Source organism: Somniosus microcephalus, chromosome 10, assembly GCF_052327205.1.
Source record: "Somniosus microcephalus isolate GS21.2 chromosome 10, FLI_Smic_1.0, whole genome shotgun sequence".
NCBI classification, from domain to species: domain Eukaryota; kingdom Metazoa; phylum Chordata; class Chondrichthyes; order Squaliformes; family Somniosidae; genus Somniosus; species Somniosus microcephalus.
The window spans coordinates 111805036-111826939 of record NC_140996.1 but is presented as its reverse complement, the minus strand read 5'-3'; the positions used below and the strand labels follow the sequence as shown (position 1 = coordinate 111826939).

Sequence of the window (21904 nt, the reverse complement as noted above, 5' to 3'; positions counted from 1 at the left end):
GGGTTATCACCAGCTAGAACTGACCCGAGTCACGAGAAATCACAACGTTTGCAGTACATAACGGAGTATACAGGTACAAGAGGCTGATATTCGGTGTATCTTCAGCTAGTGAGCAATATCAGCACGAGAGAGCTAATGCCTTAGCTGGAATAGAGGGTGTTGAAAACATCTCAGACGACATTATCGTGCATGCACACAACCAGGAAGCGCACGACAGATGCCTGCACACTGTCATGACCAGACTAATGGAAAGTGGACTGACACTAAACTCAGAGAAGTGCCAATTCAACCTGGACCGATTGATTTTCATGGGAATCCTGTTGTCTGAAAAGGGCATCGGACCAACAGCAGAGAGAGTGCGAGCGGTGGCAGAAGCTCGGGAACCAGAGAATGCTACAGAGGTGAGGAGTTTCTTGGGACTCGTTGGGTACAGTAGCAGATTCATCCCGCAGTTTGCAACGCTATCAGAGCCACTGCGACGCCTGACGAGAAAAGACACACCATTTAAATTTGGATCACAACAGAGACAGTCATTCAGTGCACTCAAGGAAGAGTTGGCCAGAGCCGGCACGTTAGCATATTTTGATAAGGACGCACCAACCAAGGTGATAGCAGACGCTACAGGGACAAGAGGTGCCAATATGCTATGTAAGTCGTAGTTTAACAGACTGTGAGAGGAAATACTCTCAAACAGAGAGGCCTTAGCTCTTGTATGGGCTTGTGAGAGACTGCATCCATATGTGTATGGCCGAAAATTTAACTTGGTAACTGACCATAAGCCATTACAAGTGATATATGGCCCACACTCTAAACCCTGTGCCCGTATAGAGAGATGGGTACTTAGATTACAGCCGTATGATTTCAAGGTGATACACATTCCAGGCAAACAAAACATTGCAGACCCACTGTCACGATTGCTGGGGGAGACAGCAAAACAGGAGAGACATTCTCATGGCTCAGATGAATACGTGAGATTTGTAGCTGTGAGTGCGACACCAAAAGCACTCACTACTGGAGAGGTGGCGGAAGCCTCTGCTACCGACCCAGAGCTGATTGAGGTACGGAAGGCAATCACAAATGGACATTTTGAGAACTGTAAAGCTTATGCAGCAATTGCAAACGAGCTGTGCGTGATGGGGTACCTAGTTCTTCGGGGAACACGCATCGTGCTACCCACAGTGTTACACACACGAGCCCTGGTGTTAGCACATGAAGGACACTTGGGAATAGTTGGAACAAAGCAACATCTTAGAACCAAGGTTTGGTGGCCTGGCATGGACAAGGCAGCTGAAAAACACTGTAAAGCATGCCACGGCTGTCAGATAGTAACCAGACCTGACCCACCTGAACCGTTGAGACCAACATCATTACCGGAGGGCCCCTGGCAGGATGTAGCTAGAGACTTACTGGGACCCTTGCCATCCAACCACTCCATTCTTGTGGTAGTTGATTATTATAGTCGCTACTATGAATATGACATCATGACCTCCACAACAAGAGAAGGTTATTGATAGTTTAGAGTCAATCTTCAGCCGTCATGGTTTGCCAATCACCTGCAAATCTGATAATGGTCCCCAATTCAGATCTGAATTATTCAAAGAATACTGTGAAAACAACGGGATCAAACAGGGACCTCAGGAGGAGGCCGAGAAGCAGACGTGCCAACTCTCGCAAATCTATCGCGAGAGATGCAATTTCTGAGTGAAATTAAGTCTCACTCATGATCTCGCAATTCACCACCGAAATCTCGCGATTTATCATCTAAACTTGCAGTAACACATTTCTCATTGGTTCCATTGTCCATCAAAGCTGAATGACACAATGACGCTGGGCGGGAGTTTAAGAGCAGTACTCCGATTGGTCAGTGCATAGCAGTGTCGCTGAGCAATTGGTTTACTCAGCTGTCCGTCACAGTGTCCATAGGCGATGGGGGCTGAGCAGAGCAAAGCTGCGCTGTGACTGGTTGGAGCATTTAGCATCGGATTCATTGGTCCATCACTTTCCTGGTGGGCGGATCCTCAACAGCAGCGCTGCGATTGGTTGAGGGAGCTGTCGCACACATAGCAGGAAGCTCCGATTGGTTAAGGCAGCTGTCCATCACAGACCAGCCTCGCCGATTGGTCGTAATGCCTCCTCAGAGGGTGGCACGCTGAAAGGCGTGTGGATCCTCGAGGCCGGCGAGCTCTGCTACTTGTGGTTCGTCATGGAGTTCTGCAACGGTGGCGAATTGAACCAGTGCGTCAGCTCCAGGAGGTCGGATTCAGCGGTCAACACTAGGTCAAATCTATAAAACTCTCATATTGATGAATGGCATTTTGACATCTGACAATCATTTCAGACAAATCCAAAATGTTTCACTCCAATAGTGTCACACGAAGAACTGTTAAAATGAATGTAGTATTTGGCAAGTACAAAACAAATTGTTCAGTTGCTCTTACATTATCAATAGTTGGAAATAGAAGCATGAAATGCAAAAAAAAGCAGAGGTATTCTATATGAAAAAAAATTGTTAGCATTCTACACAAATGGTGCAGTGGTTATTTAATATACAGATAATTATTTCTACTGTTTAGTATTCAGTCACTTCTTTTCAAGATTTGAAAACAGTGACCAGTGCCATCGCTTTTTTGCACAAGAACCACATCGTCCACTGGTCCTGAACCCCGACAACATCTTGATTTTTGGAGAAGTCAGGAATCCCCATTCTCAAAGTGGCCGATTTTGACCTCAGCAAAGTTCTAGAACTAGGGGACATAGTCTCAGGATAAGGGGTCAGTCATTAAGGACTGAGATGAGGAGAAATTTCTTCACTCAGAGGGTTGTGAATCTTTGGAATTCTCTACCCCAAAGGGCTATGGATGCTGAGTTGTTGAGTATATTCAAGGCTGAGATCGATAGATTTTTGGACTCTAGGGGAATCAAGGGATAGGCAGGAAAGTGGAGTTCAGGTCGAAGATCAGCCATGGTCTTATTGAATAGCGGAACAGGCTCGAGGGGCCGTCTGGCATACTCCTGCTCCAATTCTTATGTTCTTATGTCAGTAATCGGTTAGTGACAGCTGAATGCGTTTCCTGGCTGGGAGCAAAGGTCGGCGAGGGGTTGGGTTGGGAAAAAATAGCAACTTTTTAAAAATTATTCGTTCATGGGATGTGAGCATCGCTGGCAAGGCAAGCATTTACTGCCTATCCCTAGTTGCCCTTGAGAAGGTGGTGGTGAGCCACCTTCTTGAACCTCTGCAGTCCGTGTAGTGAAGGTACTCCCACAGTGCTGTTAGGGAGTTCCAGGAGTTTGATCCAGCGACAATGAACGGCGATATACTTCCAAGTCAGGATGGTGTGTGACTTGGAGGGGAACTTGGAGGTGGCGGTGTTCCCATGTGCCTGCTGCCCTTGTCCTTCTAGGTGGTAGAGGTTGCGGGTTTGGGGGATGCTGCCGAAGAAGCCTTGACAAGTTGCTGCAGTGCATCTTGTAGATGGTACACACTGCAGCCACGGTACACCGGTGTTGGAGGGAGTGAATGTTTAAGGTGGTGGATGGGGTGCCAATCAAGCGGGCTGCTTTGTCTTGGATGGTGTCGAGCTTCTTGAGTGTTGTTGGAGCTGCACTCATCCAGGTAAATGGACAGTATTCCATCACACTCCTGACTTGTGCCTTGTAGATGGTGGAAAGGCTTTGGGGAGACACTTGCCGCAGAATGCCCAGCCTCTGACCTGCTCTTGTTGCCATAGTATTTATGTGGCTGATCCAGTTAAGTTTCTGGTCAATGGTGACCCCTCAGGATGTTGATGGTGGGGGATTCGGCGATAGTAATGCCGTTGAATGTCATGGGGTGGGTGTTAGAAGCTCGCTTGTTTGAGATAGTCATTGCCTGGCACTTGTGTGGCGCGAATGTTACCTGCCACTTATCAGCCCAAGCCCGAATGTCGTCCAGGTCTTGCTGCATGCGGACATGGACTGCTTCATTATCTGAGGAGTTGCGAGTGGCACTGAACACTGGAATCATCAGCAAACATCCCCACTTCTGATTTTATGATGGCAGGAAGGTCATTGATGAAGCAGCTGAAGATGGTTGGGCCTAGGACACTGCCCTGAGGAACTCCTGCAGCGATGTCCAGGAGCTGTGATGATTGACCTCCAACCACCACAACCATCTTCTTTTGTGCTAGGTATGACTCTAGCCAGTGGAGTTTTCCTCAATTCCCATTGACTTCAGTTTTACTGGGGCTCCTTGATGCCACACTTGGTCAAATGCTGCCTTTATGTCAAAGGCAGTCACTCTCATCCTCACCTCTGGTACTCCTGATTTTTATACCAAATATCTTGATTTTTAGGAGTTTGTCTCTTGATTTGTGAGAGGGTCAGGTTGGCAATACTGGAGAAGGATCATCCATTCAGCAGTTCTCTGGCTGAAGATGGTTGCAAACGCTGTTCACTGTTAAAGGCCCACACAGGAAAATAGTCACTCGGGGGGAAAAAAGTAGACGGGAACACAAAAAGGAAACTGAATGTGCTTCGTTGGTTAGCAAGGCTGTGCGGAAAGCCCGAGTTTGACAACCAATCGGTGGTTGCCAGGTTTATAAAAAAACGGACCAATAGGAAGGCAGAGATTAGGGGTGACGGTTTGTTTACGATTCGAACCGAGTTACCGAGCGGAGGGATCAGGGTGGCGGCACCGCGGAGGGAGCTTTGCGTTGTCGAGCCGACTTCCCTGAACCGGATAAGTAATTTTTGGGGGGAGGGTGCGGCGCGGCGCGGTTGGGAAAGATCTGGATTTTATTGATCTACTTATAAAGTGCCTAGGAGAGGGGCTGGGTTGGAGGACGTGGCCGCCGGTGACTCAGCGCTGAGTGTTGATCGGATTATTACCTTATTAGGCCTGGAGCTGCAGGCTGCTGCTCAGATAGGTCGCCCCCTCCTCCGTTTCTGTTCCTCACTCCCTGCAGGCGGGTTTTGACTCATTCCGATACGCTGCGGGTGGTTCCTGAGTCAGAAAAAAGACGAACTATAATATACTTATGACTGCCTTCCCTGCCCCCCCCCCCCCAAAGGGTTGACTGCAACAAAAAAAAAGGCGTTGCGTTTTCATTTTACTAACCAGGGTGGTAAAAGGGGACCAACTGTCACAGTTCAGGTAAGACATTCAACTCTTAAATACTTGCAGTTCTTTTGTCTGCGCGCTGCCTTTTTTTAGATCTGGATACTTTCTAAGTGCGCACCTTGTGCAGAATATTGCACTACATCTGCTTTGATCTATTGTTTGGGGTTGGGGTTGGGGTGGGGAGATAATGGTAAGAGACGTTGATCTTTGAAATAACATAAGGGCTGCCAGAAGGGAAGATAATTTTGAGACGCAATTGAATTCAAAAGGAGGCCAGGTTTTGAACAGCTGGTCAGTTTTAACGTATCAATTTTTAAACCAAGAGGAGATTTTGCGGAAGTCTAAGTTACATGAAAAATTAAGGCAATTAATCCCAACTTTCAGTTTGCTAAAAATGTTTTTTAAATACATAAAACTAATGTGACATGTTTAAAGGCTAATGATTTTATGTTTAAAATGCTGATCTAGATATGTTAGTAAGAGCTCGAGGATTCACCAAGAGGCTAATCAGTACATTAATTTCAGTATAATGAACTTCTGCAGTCAATTTTAATGGAAGTGGATTTGGGCTTGGCAAGAAGAGGGGAAAAATAATGTGTAAGTGCAGTTTCAAGATGGCAGTAGTTTAACATGTCGGGGTAGAGTTTCTGCTTTGGGCGCAATCAGGAAATTGCACCCAAAATGCACTTGATGTTCGGTTACACTTAGTTTCTGCTAAAATTCATTTGCATAATCGCAAACGTAAAATCTTCCATGAACCAGCCCAATCGGGCAGTGTAATTGGATGTAATATAGTTTCTTTCCTTGATCTCTTAAGAGTGGTAACCTGGTGCTGTTTTATTAATACAGCTGAAAATTGGTTATCACCAAAAATAAGCATTTTTAATAAGGGTGTCCAGTCCTGCACATGTGAGTAACCTGATTTAAAATCACTGAAAATTAATTTTAAAAAACCGATTGAATCAGCCTAAGACAATGGCTGGGGAAGGGATTGGAAACAGTGGCAAGGATAGAATTTGAGACAGATCTGAGGACGATGGCTTCAGTTTTCCCAATGTTTAACTGGAAGAAATTGTGGTTTATCCAGGACTGGACATCTGACAAGCAATCTGACTACAGAGAGGCAATGGAGGAGCTGAAAGAGATGGTGAAGTAGCTCTAGGTGTTGCCAGTATATATCTGGACACTGAGCATTATGTGGTATAATCCTTCTCCTATAAAATAGCGTATATCCCTTTGACTTGTCAGCCAGGCTTGTATACCTAAATACAGTATGTTGAGAAAAGTATGTAATGGGCTAAAAGCCCTTAGTAAATACTTCGCCTGAAGAAATATTACCTCTTTGAATTTGAAAGCGCAATGCTCTGATTACTGGTCAAAAGTACAGATTTTTGCTTCAGTACTGCTTTCAATATTGGTGATATGTAAACTGAAACACCTCTCTTGAGCAGGGTTAAGTGAGTCATCAGAAATGATCAACTGAAGCAATTTCCTCTTTTTTAATACCTTAATTTCTTTGAAGTTGAGATTTATAGATACATTGTGGAATTGAATTCAATTAAGCTGGTACTGATGTGTGCTGGTACCAGAAAAAGATTATCATGAAAGCTGCTAGATTGTTTTAAAAACCTAACTTGTTTGTTAATCCCATCAGGAAAAGGAACCCGATGGACTTGCTTGTTCTGGCCGTCACATATTTGTGATTGCCCTCTGAAACAGCCTAGCAAGCCACTCATTTGCCGATACAATAGTTTTCTATCTAACATCATAGTGAGATCAGTCATCTCAAAGACTACAGTTTTTTTGAGGAATAAAATCCACCACCACCATCCCAGGGCAGCTAGCGATGGATAATTGTAACCAGGGATTGAAATATGGGCACCAGTCAGTGATCCTGTGTAATGACCCTGGAGCACTTGGGTGGGGCTGAGTGAAGAGATGTGACTCCATGGCCTTGCCCATCCCTCTCTCTAACCTCCTCCAGCCTGACAACCCACAGATCTCTATGCTCCTCCAATTCTGGTCTATTGCGCATCCCTGATTTTCATTGCCATTGGTGCCTGTGCCTTCAGCTGCTTATGTCCGAAGCTCTGGAATCCCCTCCCTAAACCCCTCTGGCCTCTCTACCGCTCCCTAAAACCTACCTCTTTGACCACCTGTTCTAATAACTCCTTTATATGGATTGGTGTCAAATTTTGCTGCTGCTGCTCCTGTGAAGCACCTTGGAATGTTTTACTATGTTAGAGAATTTGCATTTATATAAGCGCCTTTCATGGTCTTGATGTACCAGAGTGCATTACAGCCAATTAAGTACTTTTTTGAAGTTAGTCACTGGTGTACTGTTGGAAGTGCATCAGCCGATTTGTGCGCAGCAAGGTCTCGCAAACAGTAATGTAATAATGACCAGATAATGTTTTTTTTAGTGAAGTTGGTTGCGGGACAAATATAGTGGCCAGGACATTGGGGAGAACTTCCCTGCTCTTCAAAAGTAGTGCCGTGGGATTTTTTACATTCACCTGAGGGCAGACGGGACCTTGGTTCGAACGTCTCATCCGAAAGATGGCACCTCTGATGGTGCAGCACTCCCTCAATACTGCACTGAACTGTCAGCCTAGAATTTGTGCTCAAGTCTCTGGAGTGGTGCTTGAACAACACAATCTTCTGACTGCTTCCTCCTCCAGACTTCTTCTTCATGTGTCACTGAGCCAAGGCTTAAAGGTGCTATAAAAATGCAGATTGTTGTTGGATAACCCATGTCTGCTTCGGCACCCAGATCTATAGCCCAGATGAAGTGCTCAAACTGCTCTGCCACAGGCAGTGAAAATGGTATAACTCCACTTTTATGCCACTGTTTCCTTCCAGACTGCAACAGGGCCTGTACAATATCACCTAGGGTGCTGTCTGGTCCTGTATTTGCCAGGTAATGAATGTTCCCTTCAGGAAAGCTGGAGAATTTATCCATTTTGGAATCACATTATCCAGTAACATTAAAGTGCCATTCAGGTCTGCAATGTTGCTAAATTCCCCAAAGTTCAGGGGCAATAGATAGGGACCACATTTTTCTGTGGGCCCTTATTGTGAACCCATTGCATTTCTTTTAATGGAAATGGATTCCACCCTGTGTTCAAATAGTTTGTGACCAGCAGCAATGAATTCTTGATGTGAATACCCAGTTTGCTGGGAGTTTTGTCATGAGGCAGTCAAGCTTACCAGCACTAGTCAGGGAATCATAGAAATTTACAGTACAGAAGGAGGCAATTCGGCCCATCTTGTCCGCAAAGAGCTATCTACCCTAATCCCACTTTCAAGCACTTGGTTCTTAGTCTTGTAGGTTATGCCACTTCAAATGAATATCCAAGTACTTTTTAAATATGATGAGGGTCTCTGCCTCTACCACCCTTTCAGGCAGTGAGTTCCAGACCCCCACCACCCTCTGAGTGAAAAAATGTCTCCTCAACTCCCCACTCAACCTCCAACCAATTACTTTAAATCTATTCCCCCTGGTTATTAACCCTTCTAAGGGGAATAGGTCCTTCCTATCCACTCTATCTAGGCCCCTTGTAATTTTAAATGCCTCAATTAGGTCTTCCCTCAGCTGCCTCCTCTTCCAAAGAAAACAACCCCAGCCTGTCCAATCTTTCCTCATAGCTAAAATTCCCCAGTCCAGGCAACATCCTCTTAAATCTCCTCTGCACCCCTTCTAGTGCAATCACATCCTTTCTGTAATGTGACCAGAACTGCGCACAGTATTCTAGCTGCGGCCTAACTAGTGTTTTACACAGTTTAAGCATAACCTCCCTGCTCTTATATTCTATGCCTCGGCTAATAAAGGCAAGTATCCCATATGCCTTCTGAACTACCTTATCTACCTGTCCTGCTACCTTCAGGGATCTGTGAACATGCACTCCCAAGGTCCCTCTGATCTTCTGTACTTCTCAGTGTACTACCATTTATAGTGTACTAGCTGGGGGAGCCCGGCTTTGCCAGGGCTGTTTTGGGCCGGGCGGTTTAAATCGAGTCCCAGGCTTTGGGGCCTGTCTGTCTGTCCCTATGTGAATCTGCTGCCGGGCAATGTTTTAAATCGAGTCCCAGGCTTTGGGGCCTAGACGTCTGTCTGTCCCTTTGTGAATCTGCTGCCGGGCAACATTTCTACCTTTTTTTAATAGCTTCAAAGATGAAAGTGAAAGTACTTATAAAATGTTTTTGGTAAATGTGATGTTATTTTTAAGAGATACTAACTTTTTAGAAGTTGGATTAGCAGATTTTGAGCTGGAAGTAGTGAAGCAATGGCTGCCCGATGCCTGAGTTGAAAAGCATTAGTCCCACCCACAGACGCAGTGATTGGCCAACCATCAGGCGACTGAACTGTAGGATTGGTCAATCGTGACGGCACAGGATTGGTCGACCTTGACGTCAGTCAATCAATGCTATTAGCAGATAATGAGTTTAATTTTGACGGTTTTTTTCATAACGCGCGAACAATTTTAGTCCAACCGAAAAGTAAATACGCTTATGACGGTTCTGGAATCGTCAGCTTTCTTTCGACGTAACGCACGTGTAGGTACGCTCTATAACTTTCGAGTTTATTCAAGACAGACAGACAGACGGAATGACAGAAGTATCCAGAGAAAGAGGTCTCCACATTGCATTCCATGTGCCAGTGTTCTGCCCACCTGACTAGTCCATTGATATCGTGATTGATTCCCTTGCCTTGTTGGCCCTCCCCAAATGCATTACTTCACATTTTCCCCACATTTAATTCCATTTGCCAGTGTTCTGCCCACCTGACTAGTCCATTGATATCTTCCTGCAGTCTGCAGCCGCCACCTTCATTATCAACCACACGGCCAATTTTTGTATCATCTGCAAACTTCTCAATCCTACTTCCTACATTCAAGTCCAAAGCATTGATATATATACCACAAAAAGCAGTGGACCCAGTACTGAGCCCTGTAGAACCCCACTGGAAACAGCCTTCCAGTCACAAAAACACGCTTCGACCATTACCCTTTGTTTCCTGCCTCTGAGCCAATTTTGGATCCAACTTGCCACTTTGCCTTGGATCCCATAGGCTTTTACTTTTGTGACCAGTCTGCCATGCGGGACCTTATCAAAAGCCTTGCTAAAATTCATAGACTACATCAAATGCACTACCCTCATCGACCCTCCTTGTTGCCTCCTCAAAAAATTTGATCAAGTTAGTCAGATACGACCTTCCCTTGACAAATCCATGCTGACTGTCCCTGATTAATCTGCGTCTTTCTAAATGAAGATTTATCCTGTCCCTCAGAATTTTTTCCAATAATTTTCCAACCACTGAGATTAGGCTGATTGGCCTGTAATTGCTCGGTCTATCCCTTGCTCCCTTTTTAAACAACAGTACCACATTCGCAGTCCTCTGGCACCACACCTGTAGCCAGAGAGGATTGGAAAATGATGGTCAGAGTCTCTGCTATTTCTTCTCTTACTTCTCTTAACAGCCTGGGATACATTTCATCTGGGCCTGGGGGTTTATCCACTTTCAAAGATGCTAAACCCCTTTAATACTTCCTCTTTCACTGTTTATTTCATCTAATATTTCACACTCCTCCTTGATTGCAGTGTCTGCATCGTCCCTCTCTTGTGAAAACAGATGCAAAGTATTCATTAAGAACCATACCCATGCCTTCCATCTCCACACACAGGTTACCTTTATGGTCCCTAATAGGCCCTAGTCTTAGGGAAGACAGGAGAATTGGGAAGGATTCTGGGGTACAACGCATGGTTCTTAACTTCATTTGAAGTTACTGAACATTGGTACAATGAGACACATTCAGCCACCATCGTGGTAATACAGAGAACTGAGTTTTTTTGACTGAACAACCCCTTTTCAAATGGATTAGTAATCATGGATCGGACACCCTCTTTCCCCCCCATCTGATAATACTACTGAGGACTTGTACAAACTTTAGAACACCTATATAGGATTTGTTTTTCACAAACCTGTAAACTGTATTTTCATTTGTATACCATGGTTAGTCACTCTACTTGCATTCTGTCATTGCAGCGTGGTGGCTAAGACTTATTCTTCTGTATTCAGCTAGTTATTCAGCTCTTCGATAGGACCAGAAAGCACATCTATACTCATTAAACAATGCAGTCATTAGTGTTAAAGTATCCCTTAACTAATCAAGTCTTTTGAGTTGATGCACATGTTTATAAATGTGCCCATTGTGTTGGCTGTCTAACACTGTTACAAGTGTTGATTGTACATGTAATTATACACATAACATGCACATACTTAATTCACACAGTGCAAGGAAAAATCCCGTATTATCCATACGTCCAGTGAAACCTTCATTTATCTGCTCTTGACAGCAAATTGGTGGAATGTTGTCATAGAAACATAGAAGATAGGAGCAGGAGTAGGCCATTCGGCCCCTCGAGCCTGCTCCGCCATTCAATGCGATCATGGCTGATCATCCAAATTCAGTACCCTGTTCCTGCCTTCTCTCCATATCCCGTGATCCCTTTTAGCCTTAAGAAATATATTCAACTATATCCCCATGTTGCAGTCTTACACATGGTACATCAATCCCCTATGCTGGAAAATAAAGCCAAGTATGATACAAATTAGAAAAACATCATGTAATTTTGATGTCTCGTAAGGTTTTGTCCCATGAAAATTTTGGCAGTCAATTGAAATGCAGACAATAGACGTTTGACTTTGTTTACTTTTTATATAAAGTATACAGTCAAATTAAGTTAAAACTGTTTACTTTAAAATGTGTGATCAATCAGGGAGCCTGTCATCTATCACTATTCGTCATGACACAAGACCCACTGTCGCAAAAAAACTCAGGAAAAAATGGAACAAACCACCCCTCTGATTTGTATATACTGTACATGCGTCTACTACAGTATATCGGCCGGAGGCAGACTTGGTGCAAACCAGGAGTGGAGTGCAGATATCCCACAATGCTGGACCTGCTCAGTACTAATTATTTCACGGACCCCCGAAAAGTCTCTACGGGCCCCAGTTTGAGAGCCACTGTCCTAGACACCTTTGCACGTCAAAAAAAGTGGAATTCCTGGGGCGCGAAGGCCTGGTTGCTATGGCGACTGGCAGCATGGAGCAAAAATCTGGAGGATATTGATTCAGAAGAGGCTACTGTCCTGGCTGGTAGGGAAATACACAGGAAGATTATTAGTTGACATTCTCTTTGAAATTAATGTCACTAAACTTCCATCACAGTATTTCAGCTTTTATGGCTGTTCCAATCCCTCCGTGTGATAACATCAGTCCTTGGCTCTCGTGGGTCAAACATCCCACTTCACCTCAAACTAAGATCATTGCACAACAGGGAAAATGCAAATATGGATACCTGTTTAATTATTCTTGAGGACACATTGCATATAAGTCACTACTTATTACTGTCTTTCATGTCCAGTCCCTAGACATGTTTTCCAATGCCTTATCCACTGCTTCTTCTAGACACTAACTCAAGGGTAGATCACGGGCGGTGGTTGGTTGCACAAGTTGACCAACAGTCTCTTGATACTGTGGTAGTCTTTGTCTCGTGACAACTTGGCCTAGAAATTGAGTTTGCGCTGCGCCGGGGCTTAACGCCAGAAATTTAGCGCCGGTGCTAAGTCGCGCTGCACGCGCCAAAAATTCAGTAGCGCCGCGCCCAAACGGCTGCCGGCGCTACGGAAGGCCGTTTGCGCCTGAAAACTGGCGCTACGCGGCGCTATTCCGGCGCTGCGGCGCCCGATGCGGTGCGGCAGGCTCGGGAAGTGCAGGCCTCCTCCTTCAGTTAAGGAGGAGCTGCCTGCACCCGCCCGCTGGCCGGTTAACTCGCCACAAAAATGAGCCCGGCACCTCGGGGAAGTGCCGGGCTCGCAGCCGAGAAGCATCTGTTCCGCGGGGGGGTGGGGGAGTCCGGGGAGGGAGGTGCGGGCAGGCGGGAAAGCGGCCGGCCGCCGCTCCACCTTTATGCGCCGGCGCAAAGTCGTGTAAGACTCTGTTGCCAGAGTCTTAGTTGCGGCTGCCACGGGCGAGGCGGCCGCAACTGAATTTCGGCGCTGGGGCCCGTCACCACGGCAACCGGGACGCTGCGCACACCGATGACGTCATCGGTGCCGGCGCAGCGCTACCGGTGTAACGCCGATGTTGGGCCCTAGTCAATTTCAAAACCGGCTGTAAGTCCAGCGCAATGCCCTCTAGCGCCGCAAAATGGGCGCTAAGCCCACTCAATTTCTAGGCCCTTGAGTCCTGGGAAGGACCTGCTTTGAGCTGCATCTCTTTTGCAACTGTCTGGGGAGACTGATGTGGCCTTCCACGTGTCATTTAGTAGGTCTCTGAGGGGCTTGGTGGTAGTGCTGCCACATGCTGTTATTGTGAAAGAGAGCTGCCTCATTGGAGGACTCCTGCCATGGTATTGAGCGTAGTAGAAGGGCCAATCTAATGGTTACAGCAAGATCCTGAAGACTGGGTCTCATGACTTTGTCCCGACTCCCAAGCACCTGAAATCCAGAGCACTTCTCTTGGGCCTCCCAGGGTATCCAGAGCTGTGTTCTGTGCTTTCAAACAGCAGACTCTGGCTTGTCCTGGGCCACTTCTGAGAGTGGGAGAATGGTCATAGACTGCATTGAAGCTGCCATATGCTCCATTGATGTCTGCAACAAGGAACGTGCTTCCCTGATGTCACATGTGAGTCGTGGACTCCACCATGGACCCAGCTAACTGCCGCACATTCTGCGAGATGGACTTTAGTGCCTGCACACAAGTATGTTACTCGTCAAAACATATTTCTTTTAAGAACCCATGAGATCTGAGTTGATTGTGTCCTCAGCCTCCACTTGGGAATGAGTCCTTTTCCGCTCCCCATTCCTCTTGTGCTCTGTGACTCTCCCAGTGCTAATTCCTCATTCGCACACATCCAGGTAGACTTTGATCTGGTGGTTGGGGGTGGTGGTAGACTTTGATCTGGTAAGGTGGGGGATGGGAAGGAAGAGAGAAAGAGAAGCTAAGTGATGCAAGGGATGATGTCAATTTAAAGGAAAACCGTGCGGGGTGTATAATGGGCGGCTGTTTTATTCCCCCGCTGACATTGAGTTGCACCCCATGTCTCTCTCTTTTTGTATTGATGGATTGAGTATTTTTAACTTTGTTGCAGACCTGTGAATGTTAGCCCTACATTAAGAAAAATGTGGGTAGTTTTTTTTTTTAAAGAGGGAGGAAGCTCTGAGTTAGTGTCAGAAATGTAGAGGAATTTGTCAGAAAATGGTGCTAGGCTACTTCATGCAAGAGGTCTATTTGATGTAGCTCAACTTGTCAACAGCAGCCTTCCTTTGATTCACTTTTTGAGAACAAGGTTTTTTAAGTCTTGTAGAAGTTTAGTAATTTTTAGAGAACAGTGATAGTGCACCAAGTTCCAGAGCCATAGAAACATAGAAAAATAGGAGCAGGAGTAGGCCATTTGGACCTTCGAGCCTGCTCCGCCATTCAATATGATCACGGCTGATCCTCCATCTCAATACCATATTCCCGCTCTCTCCCCATACCCCTTGATGCCTTTTGTGTCTAGAAATCTATATCTCCTTCTTAAATATATTCAGTGACTTGGCCTCCACAGCTTTCTGTGGTAGAGAATTTCACAGGTTCACCAATCTCTGAGTGAAGAAGTTTCTCCTCATCGCAATCCTAAATATCCTACCCTGTATCCTGAGACCTAGACCCCCCAGCTAGGGGAAACATCCTCCCTGCATCCAGTCTGTCTAGCCCTGTCAGAATTTTATAAGTTTCAATGAGATCCCCTCTCATTCTTCTAAACTCTAGTGAATACAGGCCTAGTCGACCCAATCTCTCCTCAGACAACAGTCCTGCCATCCCAGGAATCAGTCTGGTGTACCTTCGCTGCACTCCCTCTATGGCAAGTATATCCTTTCTTAGATAAGGAGACCAAAACTGCGCACACTACTCCAGGTATGGTCTCACCAAGGCCCTGTATAACTAGTAAGACATCCTTGCTCCTGTACTCAAATCCTCTTGCAGTGAAGGCCAACATACCATTTGCCTTCCTAACTGCCTGCTGCACCTGCATGTTTGCTTTAAGTGACTGGTGTACAAGGACACTCAGGTCACCTTTGTACATCAACATTTCCCAATCTGTCACCATTTAAATAATACTCTGCCTTTTGTTTTTCCTATCTAAGTGGATAACTTCACATTTATCCACGTTATACTACATCTGCCATGTATTTGCCCGCTCACTCAACTTGTCTAAATCGCCTTGAAGCCTTTTTGCTTCCTCCTCACAACCCCACCTAGTTTCGTGTTATCAGCAAACTTGGAAATAGTACATTTGGTTCCCTCATCCAAATCATGATTGATATATATTGTGAATAGATGGGGCCCAAGCACTGATCCCTGCGGGTCACTGCCTGCCATCCCGAAAAAGACCCATTTATTCCTACTCTCTGTTGACCAATTTTCAATCCATGCCTGTATGTTACCCCCAATCCCATGTGCTTTAATTTTGCACACTAACCTCTTATGTGGGACTTTATCAAAGGCCTTCTGAAAATCCAAATACACCACATCCACTGGTTCTCCCTTATCTATTCTACCAGTTACATCCTCAAAACTCCAGTAGGTTTGTCAGACACGATTTCCCTTTCATAAATCGATGTTGACTTTGTCTAATCCTGTTGATCTTTTCTAAGTGTCCTGTTATCACATCATCCTTTTATAATAGACTCTAGCATTTTCCCTACTACTGATGTTAGGCTAACTGGTCCCTGTTTTTTCTCTTTTTAAATGCTGGGGTTACATTTGCCACCCTCCATTCTGCAGGAACTGTTCCATAATCTATAGAATTTTGGAAGATGGCAACCAATGCATCCACTATTTCCATGGCTACCTCTTTTTTTAGTACTCTGGGATGCAGATTATCAGGCCCTAGGGATTTATCGGCTTTCAGTCCCATTAATTTCTCTAACACTTTTTTACTAACACTAATTTCCTTTAATTCCTCCTTCTCACTAGACACTTGGTTCCCTAGCATTTCTGGGAAGTTATTTGTGTCCTCTTCTGTGAAGACAGAACCAAAGTATTTGTTTAATTGCTCTGCCATTTCCTTGTTCCCCATTATAAATTCTCCTGTTTCTGACTGTAAGGGACCTACATTTGTCTTCACTAATCTTTTTTTCTTTTTACATACTTGTAGAAGCTTTTACAATCCGCTTTTATGTCCCTTGCAAGTTTACTCTTGTACTCTATTTTTCCCCTCTTAATCAATCTCTTGGTCCTTTTTTGCTGAACTCTAAACTGCTCCCAATCCTCAGGCTTGCTACTTTTTCTGGCAACTTTATATGACTCCTTTTTGGATCTAATACTATCCTTAATTTCTTTTGTTAGCCGTAGTTGGGCCGCTTTTCCTTTTGTGTTTTTGCGCCAGAAAGGAATGTATAACTGTTGCAATTCATGCATTCGTTCCTTAAATGTTCGCCATTGCCTATCCACTGTCATGCCTTTTAATGAAGCTCCCCAATCTATCATAGCCAACTTGCTCCTCATGACTTCGTAGTTTCCTTTTGTTTAGATTTAGGACCGTAGTTTCTAAGTTATGAAGAAAGACTTAGAACTGAACCGGTTTTAATGGAGAAACAAAAATTTAGAAAATACATGATCTATGTTTGTTTTAATTCATACCTCTGTTTAATATGAATGTAAGCAGTCAATTTAACTTGTACTTGAACACAATTTTCTACTTACAGCTTTAGATTCTAACAGGCCTTGATGTACCTGTAGAACACATGTTAATGCTATATTCTAAAGGGAGTCAGATAGCTAGTTGGAAATGGGACTTAAAGTAATGAGATTACATATACAGAGATGATCAAATAGCATAAAGAACTGGAAGCGCAGAAATAATGCAGTGGAAAGCACCCAGAGGTGAATAATGTTAGATGCATATTCTGAAATTGAATTGCCTTTGGAGGTCATCAAAGTTTTGTAGAAGCTTTCCTTTGGAAATATAATTTCATAAGGTAAATGGCACACAATCTGAGAAAAGTCTTGTACTTTTTTTTCTCCTTGTACTGCATATTGTTGCATATGAGGAGGACTTTTGTAGTGAGTGCTTTTGGCACAATAATTTGTATTGCTTTCTTTATTGGTAAATTCCCTTTGATGGGGATTTCCATTCTTTTATCACTGGTAAGGTCAGATCTGAGACTAATTCCTGTACTGTGTATGGTGGTGTTAGTTTCAAATGGGGGTGGGGGGGAGCGGTGCATTTTTGCAAAAAAAAAATAAAGTTCAGTATAAAAGTCCAGTGTAAAATTTAAATTTGTAGTTTAGTTTTAGTCATAATTGAACTTTAAGAAGCTGTGCGTCTGAATTATTTTATTGCTATACTTGGAAACAAATCATTTGTTCAAAAAGTTGGTTAAATCCCTACACAAGCTGCTTTTGCAGGGTAATATTGTAACTTGTTAGGGGTTTCATTGTCTTTATGGTAAACTGGGGCTTAACTTTTTCAGTGTATTGATAACAAATTCCACTTGTTATTTGATTTCCACCCTCTAAAACCCTAAATCTTTTCAGCTTCGGTTTGTTGTAACTAAGATTGAGACAAACTGTTCAGCTGTTTCACTCCCTTCCCCTAACTCACCAGGGCTAGGGCAGGGGGGCTTGAACTCTCATCTTTCCCTAGTTTCTCTCCTATCTCTCCTCATACCCTCTGAGCTCATCTTGTCCATGAGACACACCTCCTGTTCCTCAACTCTATTCCCACCAAACTGCTGACCACCCAACTTCCTTTCCTGGCCCCCATGTTAGCTGATACTGTTAACAGTTCCCATTTCTTTGATACCATCCCCTTCAAATCTGCCATCATAAAACCCACCCTTGACTCCTCTGTCCTTGCAAACTACCTCCCTTTCCTTTCAAATCCTTGAACATATTGTTTCCTCCTAAATCCGTACCCATGTTTCTCGCAACTCCATGTTTGAACCCTTCCAATTAGGTTGCCGCCCCTGCCACAGTCATAAAAATCACGTAATTGTGGTAAACTATCCCTCCTCATCCTTCTTGACCTGTCTGCAACCTTTGGCATGGTTCACTACATCATCCTCTTCTAAAGCTTCTCCTCTGTCATCCAGTTGGGTGGGATTGCTCTCGTCTGGTTCCAGTTGTAGCCAGAGAATTACCTGCAATGGTTTCTCTTCCTGCACTGTAGCCTCTGGACTTCCCCCCCCCCCCCCCCCCCCCCAAAAAAAGGATCTGTCCTTAGCCCCCTCCTATTTCTCATTGAAAACACTTCCACATGTACATCAATGTGTCTTCAGCTGCCTAGGCCATAAGGTCTGGAATTCCCTCCCTAATCCTCTGCCTCTACATCTCTCCTTTTAAGAACTTAAGAATTAGGAGCAGGTGTAGGCCATACAGCCCTCATAGAAACACAGAAGATAGGAGCAGGCGTAGGCCATTCGGTCCCTCGAGTCTGTTCTGCCATTTAGTAAGATCATGGCTGATCTTCGACCTCCACTCCACTTTCCTGCTCAACCTGCATATCCCTTGATTCCCCTAGAGTCCAAGATTCTCTCTGGGCCTTGAATGATTCAGTGAGGATTGGGGTGATGAGTCCCGATATGATGCTAAATGTGCTAAAACTAAGCAGTATGTGGCCACCGAATATTAGAGCATCACAACGTTGAAGTATATTGGCTTATATGCAATTTAATACATTTAATGGCAACACTCCTAGTAAAAGTATATGTGGATTGAAATGTGACGGTTGTAAGTTAATGCTTTTGCAGTAAAATCAAACTATTTTTGCTGACTATCTTTTTTTCTTCATCCTTAGGTTTCTTTGGAAGACTGACAGAATTGCCTATTGGTTCCATTTTTGTGATGCTATTATTTCCAACTGAAAATGTACTGGTTTCTTAATTTGAATCTTTAACTTCATAATGGAGGTTTAAACTTAAATGGGCATATACCTTTTTTGGAAGGAGCTTTGTTTCTATCATTTAATTCTTTTCAGGAGTGGTATTGTGTTGAAGTGAAACCTAGCACTGGTTTTCTGGTCATAGTTTTTGAAATACTTGTTCCTTGTAAGCCTTTGCTTTTTAAAATGCAACATTCAGCTGCATTTTAAACAGTAACCTCTATATGCTTGTGGAAATGTTTAGATTACAAACAAGAAAGAAAATTAAGAAATCGACTTATGTCAGCAAAGAATTGTATTTGCTCTTGAAATTCAATTCAATTACAGGAGCAAAGCCATGTGGTGATTTTTAATACCTAATTGATTGGAGTATGGGTTCCTAAAATAACTTAATCTGTTGCTTTGTATCAGAGGACAATGGGCCAATTCAAGAGACCAAACTGAGCTAGGAATAAGAAAAGTAATTCAAAAATCATTTCGACTTCCTTAATCCCTCAACCAACATCACTAAAACAGATTATCTGGTCATTATCTCATTGCTGTTTGTAGGACCTTGCTGTGTGCAAATTGGCTGCAGAGTTTGTGTTTCCAACATTACAACAGTGACTACACTTCAAAAATACTTAATTGATTATAAAGCACTTTGAGATGTCCCAATGGTATGAAAGGTGCTATATAAATGCAAGTCTTTTTCTTTCCTTCTTTCATAGAATTTTCTTTATTAAAGTTCCTCCTGTAACAGAATCAATGGCTTCGATTTTAACTCTCCCCATTGAGTGGAAATCTGGGGGGGTGGGGGTCTTTTTAAATATGCAGGTTAGATTCGGATGATGTCCTCTCAGTGATTTCAACCTGAAGCCTGAGTAGAGGTGGCAGTCCATCTCTTGAGAGGGCCAGAGGAGGCACAGCAAGGTAAATTGAAAATGTGTTTATAAAAAAAAAAAAAAAAAGTTTTCTTGTGGGCCAGGGAGGAGCAGGAGTGCTCCTCTCAGGTCCCACAACGAATCCTTGGGCCTTGACTGCTCCTTCCCCCATCACCTCTGGACTCCCTCAGCACTTGCCTGACTGCTGGGAACCAACCCTGCGGACTGCTGCCCGCGGCGGACTGCTGCCCGCGGCCTCCTGCCGCCTGATTTCCAGCACCTGTCAGCTGGCCAGGCAGTGGAACCTGTTGGGTTAGGGTTGGAGTCAGGGCCTAGGACATGACTCTTTATTTAAATGATACCCAGGAGTGGCATGGTTTATTGCTTTCCCACTCCCACGTGCACCGATCTCGCTTGACTTAAAATTGAGGCCAATGTTCATAAACATTTCACTTTAGAAACTAGTAACAAAGCTCCTCCCAAAAAAGGTAAGCCCTTATATTCTATAGAATATTCTTCATGAATATATTTCAAAATCAGAGTTTTGGCAACTTCAGAATAGGCAGAGATCAAGAACTGCAATATGACCTGTCTTCAGAACTTTACCGAATTTCAACATTTGCTCACTTCCCTTCAAGTGCATTGGTGTCTGAAAGGAGTCTTGCACGTGCTGGATTCTATTACACCGGTATAGATGATAGAGTGCAGTGTTTCAGTTGTGGAGGCACTATTGATAACTGGCAACCAGGAGATAATGCTATTGAAAGGCACAAGAGGTGCAACCCGAGCTGCAGTTTCATTCATAGCCTGCCTTCAGGTGTTGATCACTCTTCAAGTCGCTCTGCATTTTCTCTGCCAAATGCAGCTTCGTTTTGTCAGTCGTCCCTTCATGAAAATGGAGCACAGACTGGCTTATACCATAGCATTCCTGCTGATCCAGTGGTCTCCAGAAGTGTGGAAGACCGTTCTCATCAATTAAGATACCCACAGTCTAATGCAGCTATGTGTAATGAAGAAATGAGACTGCAAACTTTTCAGAATTGGCCCTCCTATTCTTCTTTAATACCAACCGAGCTTGCCAAAGCTGGGTTTTACTATACTGGGGAAGAGGATAGAGTTGCATGTTTCGTTTGTGGTGGAAGGTTATGTAACTGGGAGCCTGGAGATCGTGCAACATCTGAACATAGAAGGCACTTCCCTTCGTGCCCTTTTGTTCTGGGGAATCAGATGGGTAACATGCCCATGAGTAATACAGAATCTCAGAGACCAGATGAGCGAACTGAAATGGCCCGAGCTGTGCATCCACGACATCCTGAGATGCAATCTTATGATGCTCGACTACAGACGTTTTTAAGATGGCCGGTCAGGAATTTTATTCAACCAGAACAGTTATCTAGAGCTGGGTTCTACTATGTTGGTAAGAGCTTTTTCTTAATTTCAATTTTCCATATCTCCTGAAGGTGTTAATTAAAATGGTAACTAAAGCATTCATATGTGAGGAAGAGCCGAAGCTGCTTGAGTGGGTTGTTGGGTCACTTGAGGGCGGGGGTGGTGAAGAAGAGGAAAGATATTTTTAAAATGTGACTTCATTGTTTTTTAGACAGATTTCTAAACTTGTCCAGGTATCTATCCATTTTCCACTTGTACTGGACACCTCAAAAATGTGACTGACTGCAAGCTCAGTCACATGGGAAATGTAACTACTGCCCTTTTGTGCTCTAGTGTACCACCTCTTTAAAAAGTAATGTTGTGCTGCAGTGCTGGGCAATTGAACACTTTGACCAATATCATCATTGACCATTCTCAGATTGGGTATGGCTTGGCCAGATGCATGGTAAGAGGCCATTTACCCCCAAAGCATTCCAATTATACCAGTGTGAATTTTTCCACTTCCTTGCTAAGCTCTTGTCTTTTGCATAGTTGGAATTGATTTGAGACTATCCAAGCTCACTTTCTGTAAGATTTTCACAGCTGAAGAAAGACTCTCTTCACCCCACTCATTCATG

At 44.2% G+C, this 21904-nt stretch overlaps 1 protein-coding gene across 2 annotated transcripts in view; it reads left to right on the top strand.

The window, feature by feature from the left end:
- The first annotated feature begins 4625 nt into the window (after positions 1-4625).
- Positions 4626-21904, top strand: part of birc2 (baculoviral IAP repeat containing 2) — a 31490-nt gene continuing 14211 nt past the window's right edge. Inside the window, exons 1-2 of one of the 2 annotated variants that reach the window (XM_085998697.1) lie at positions 4626-4721; positions 18952-21315. In XM_085998697.1, coding sequence (XP_085854823.1) covers positions 20418-21315 — 898 coding nt within the window. In that variant the 5' untranslated portion in view covers positions 4626-4721; positions 18952-20417. The other variant, XM_085998696.1, reaches the window with a different exon arrangement.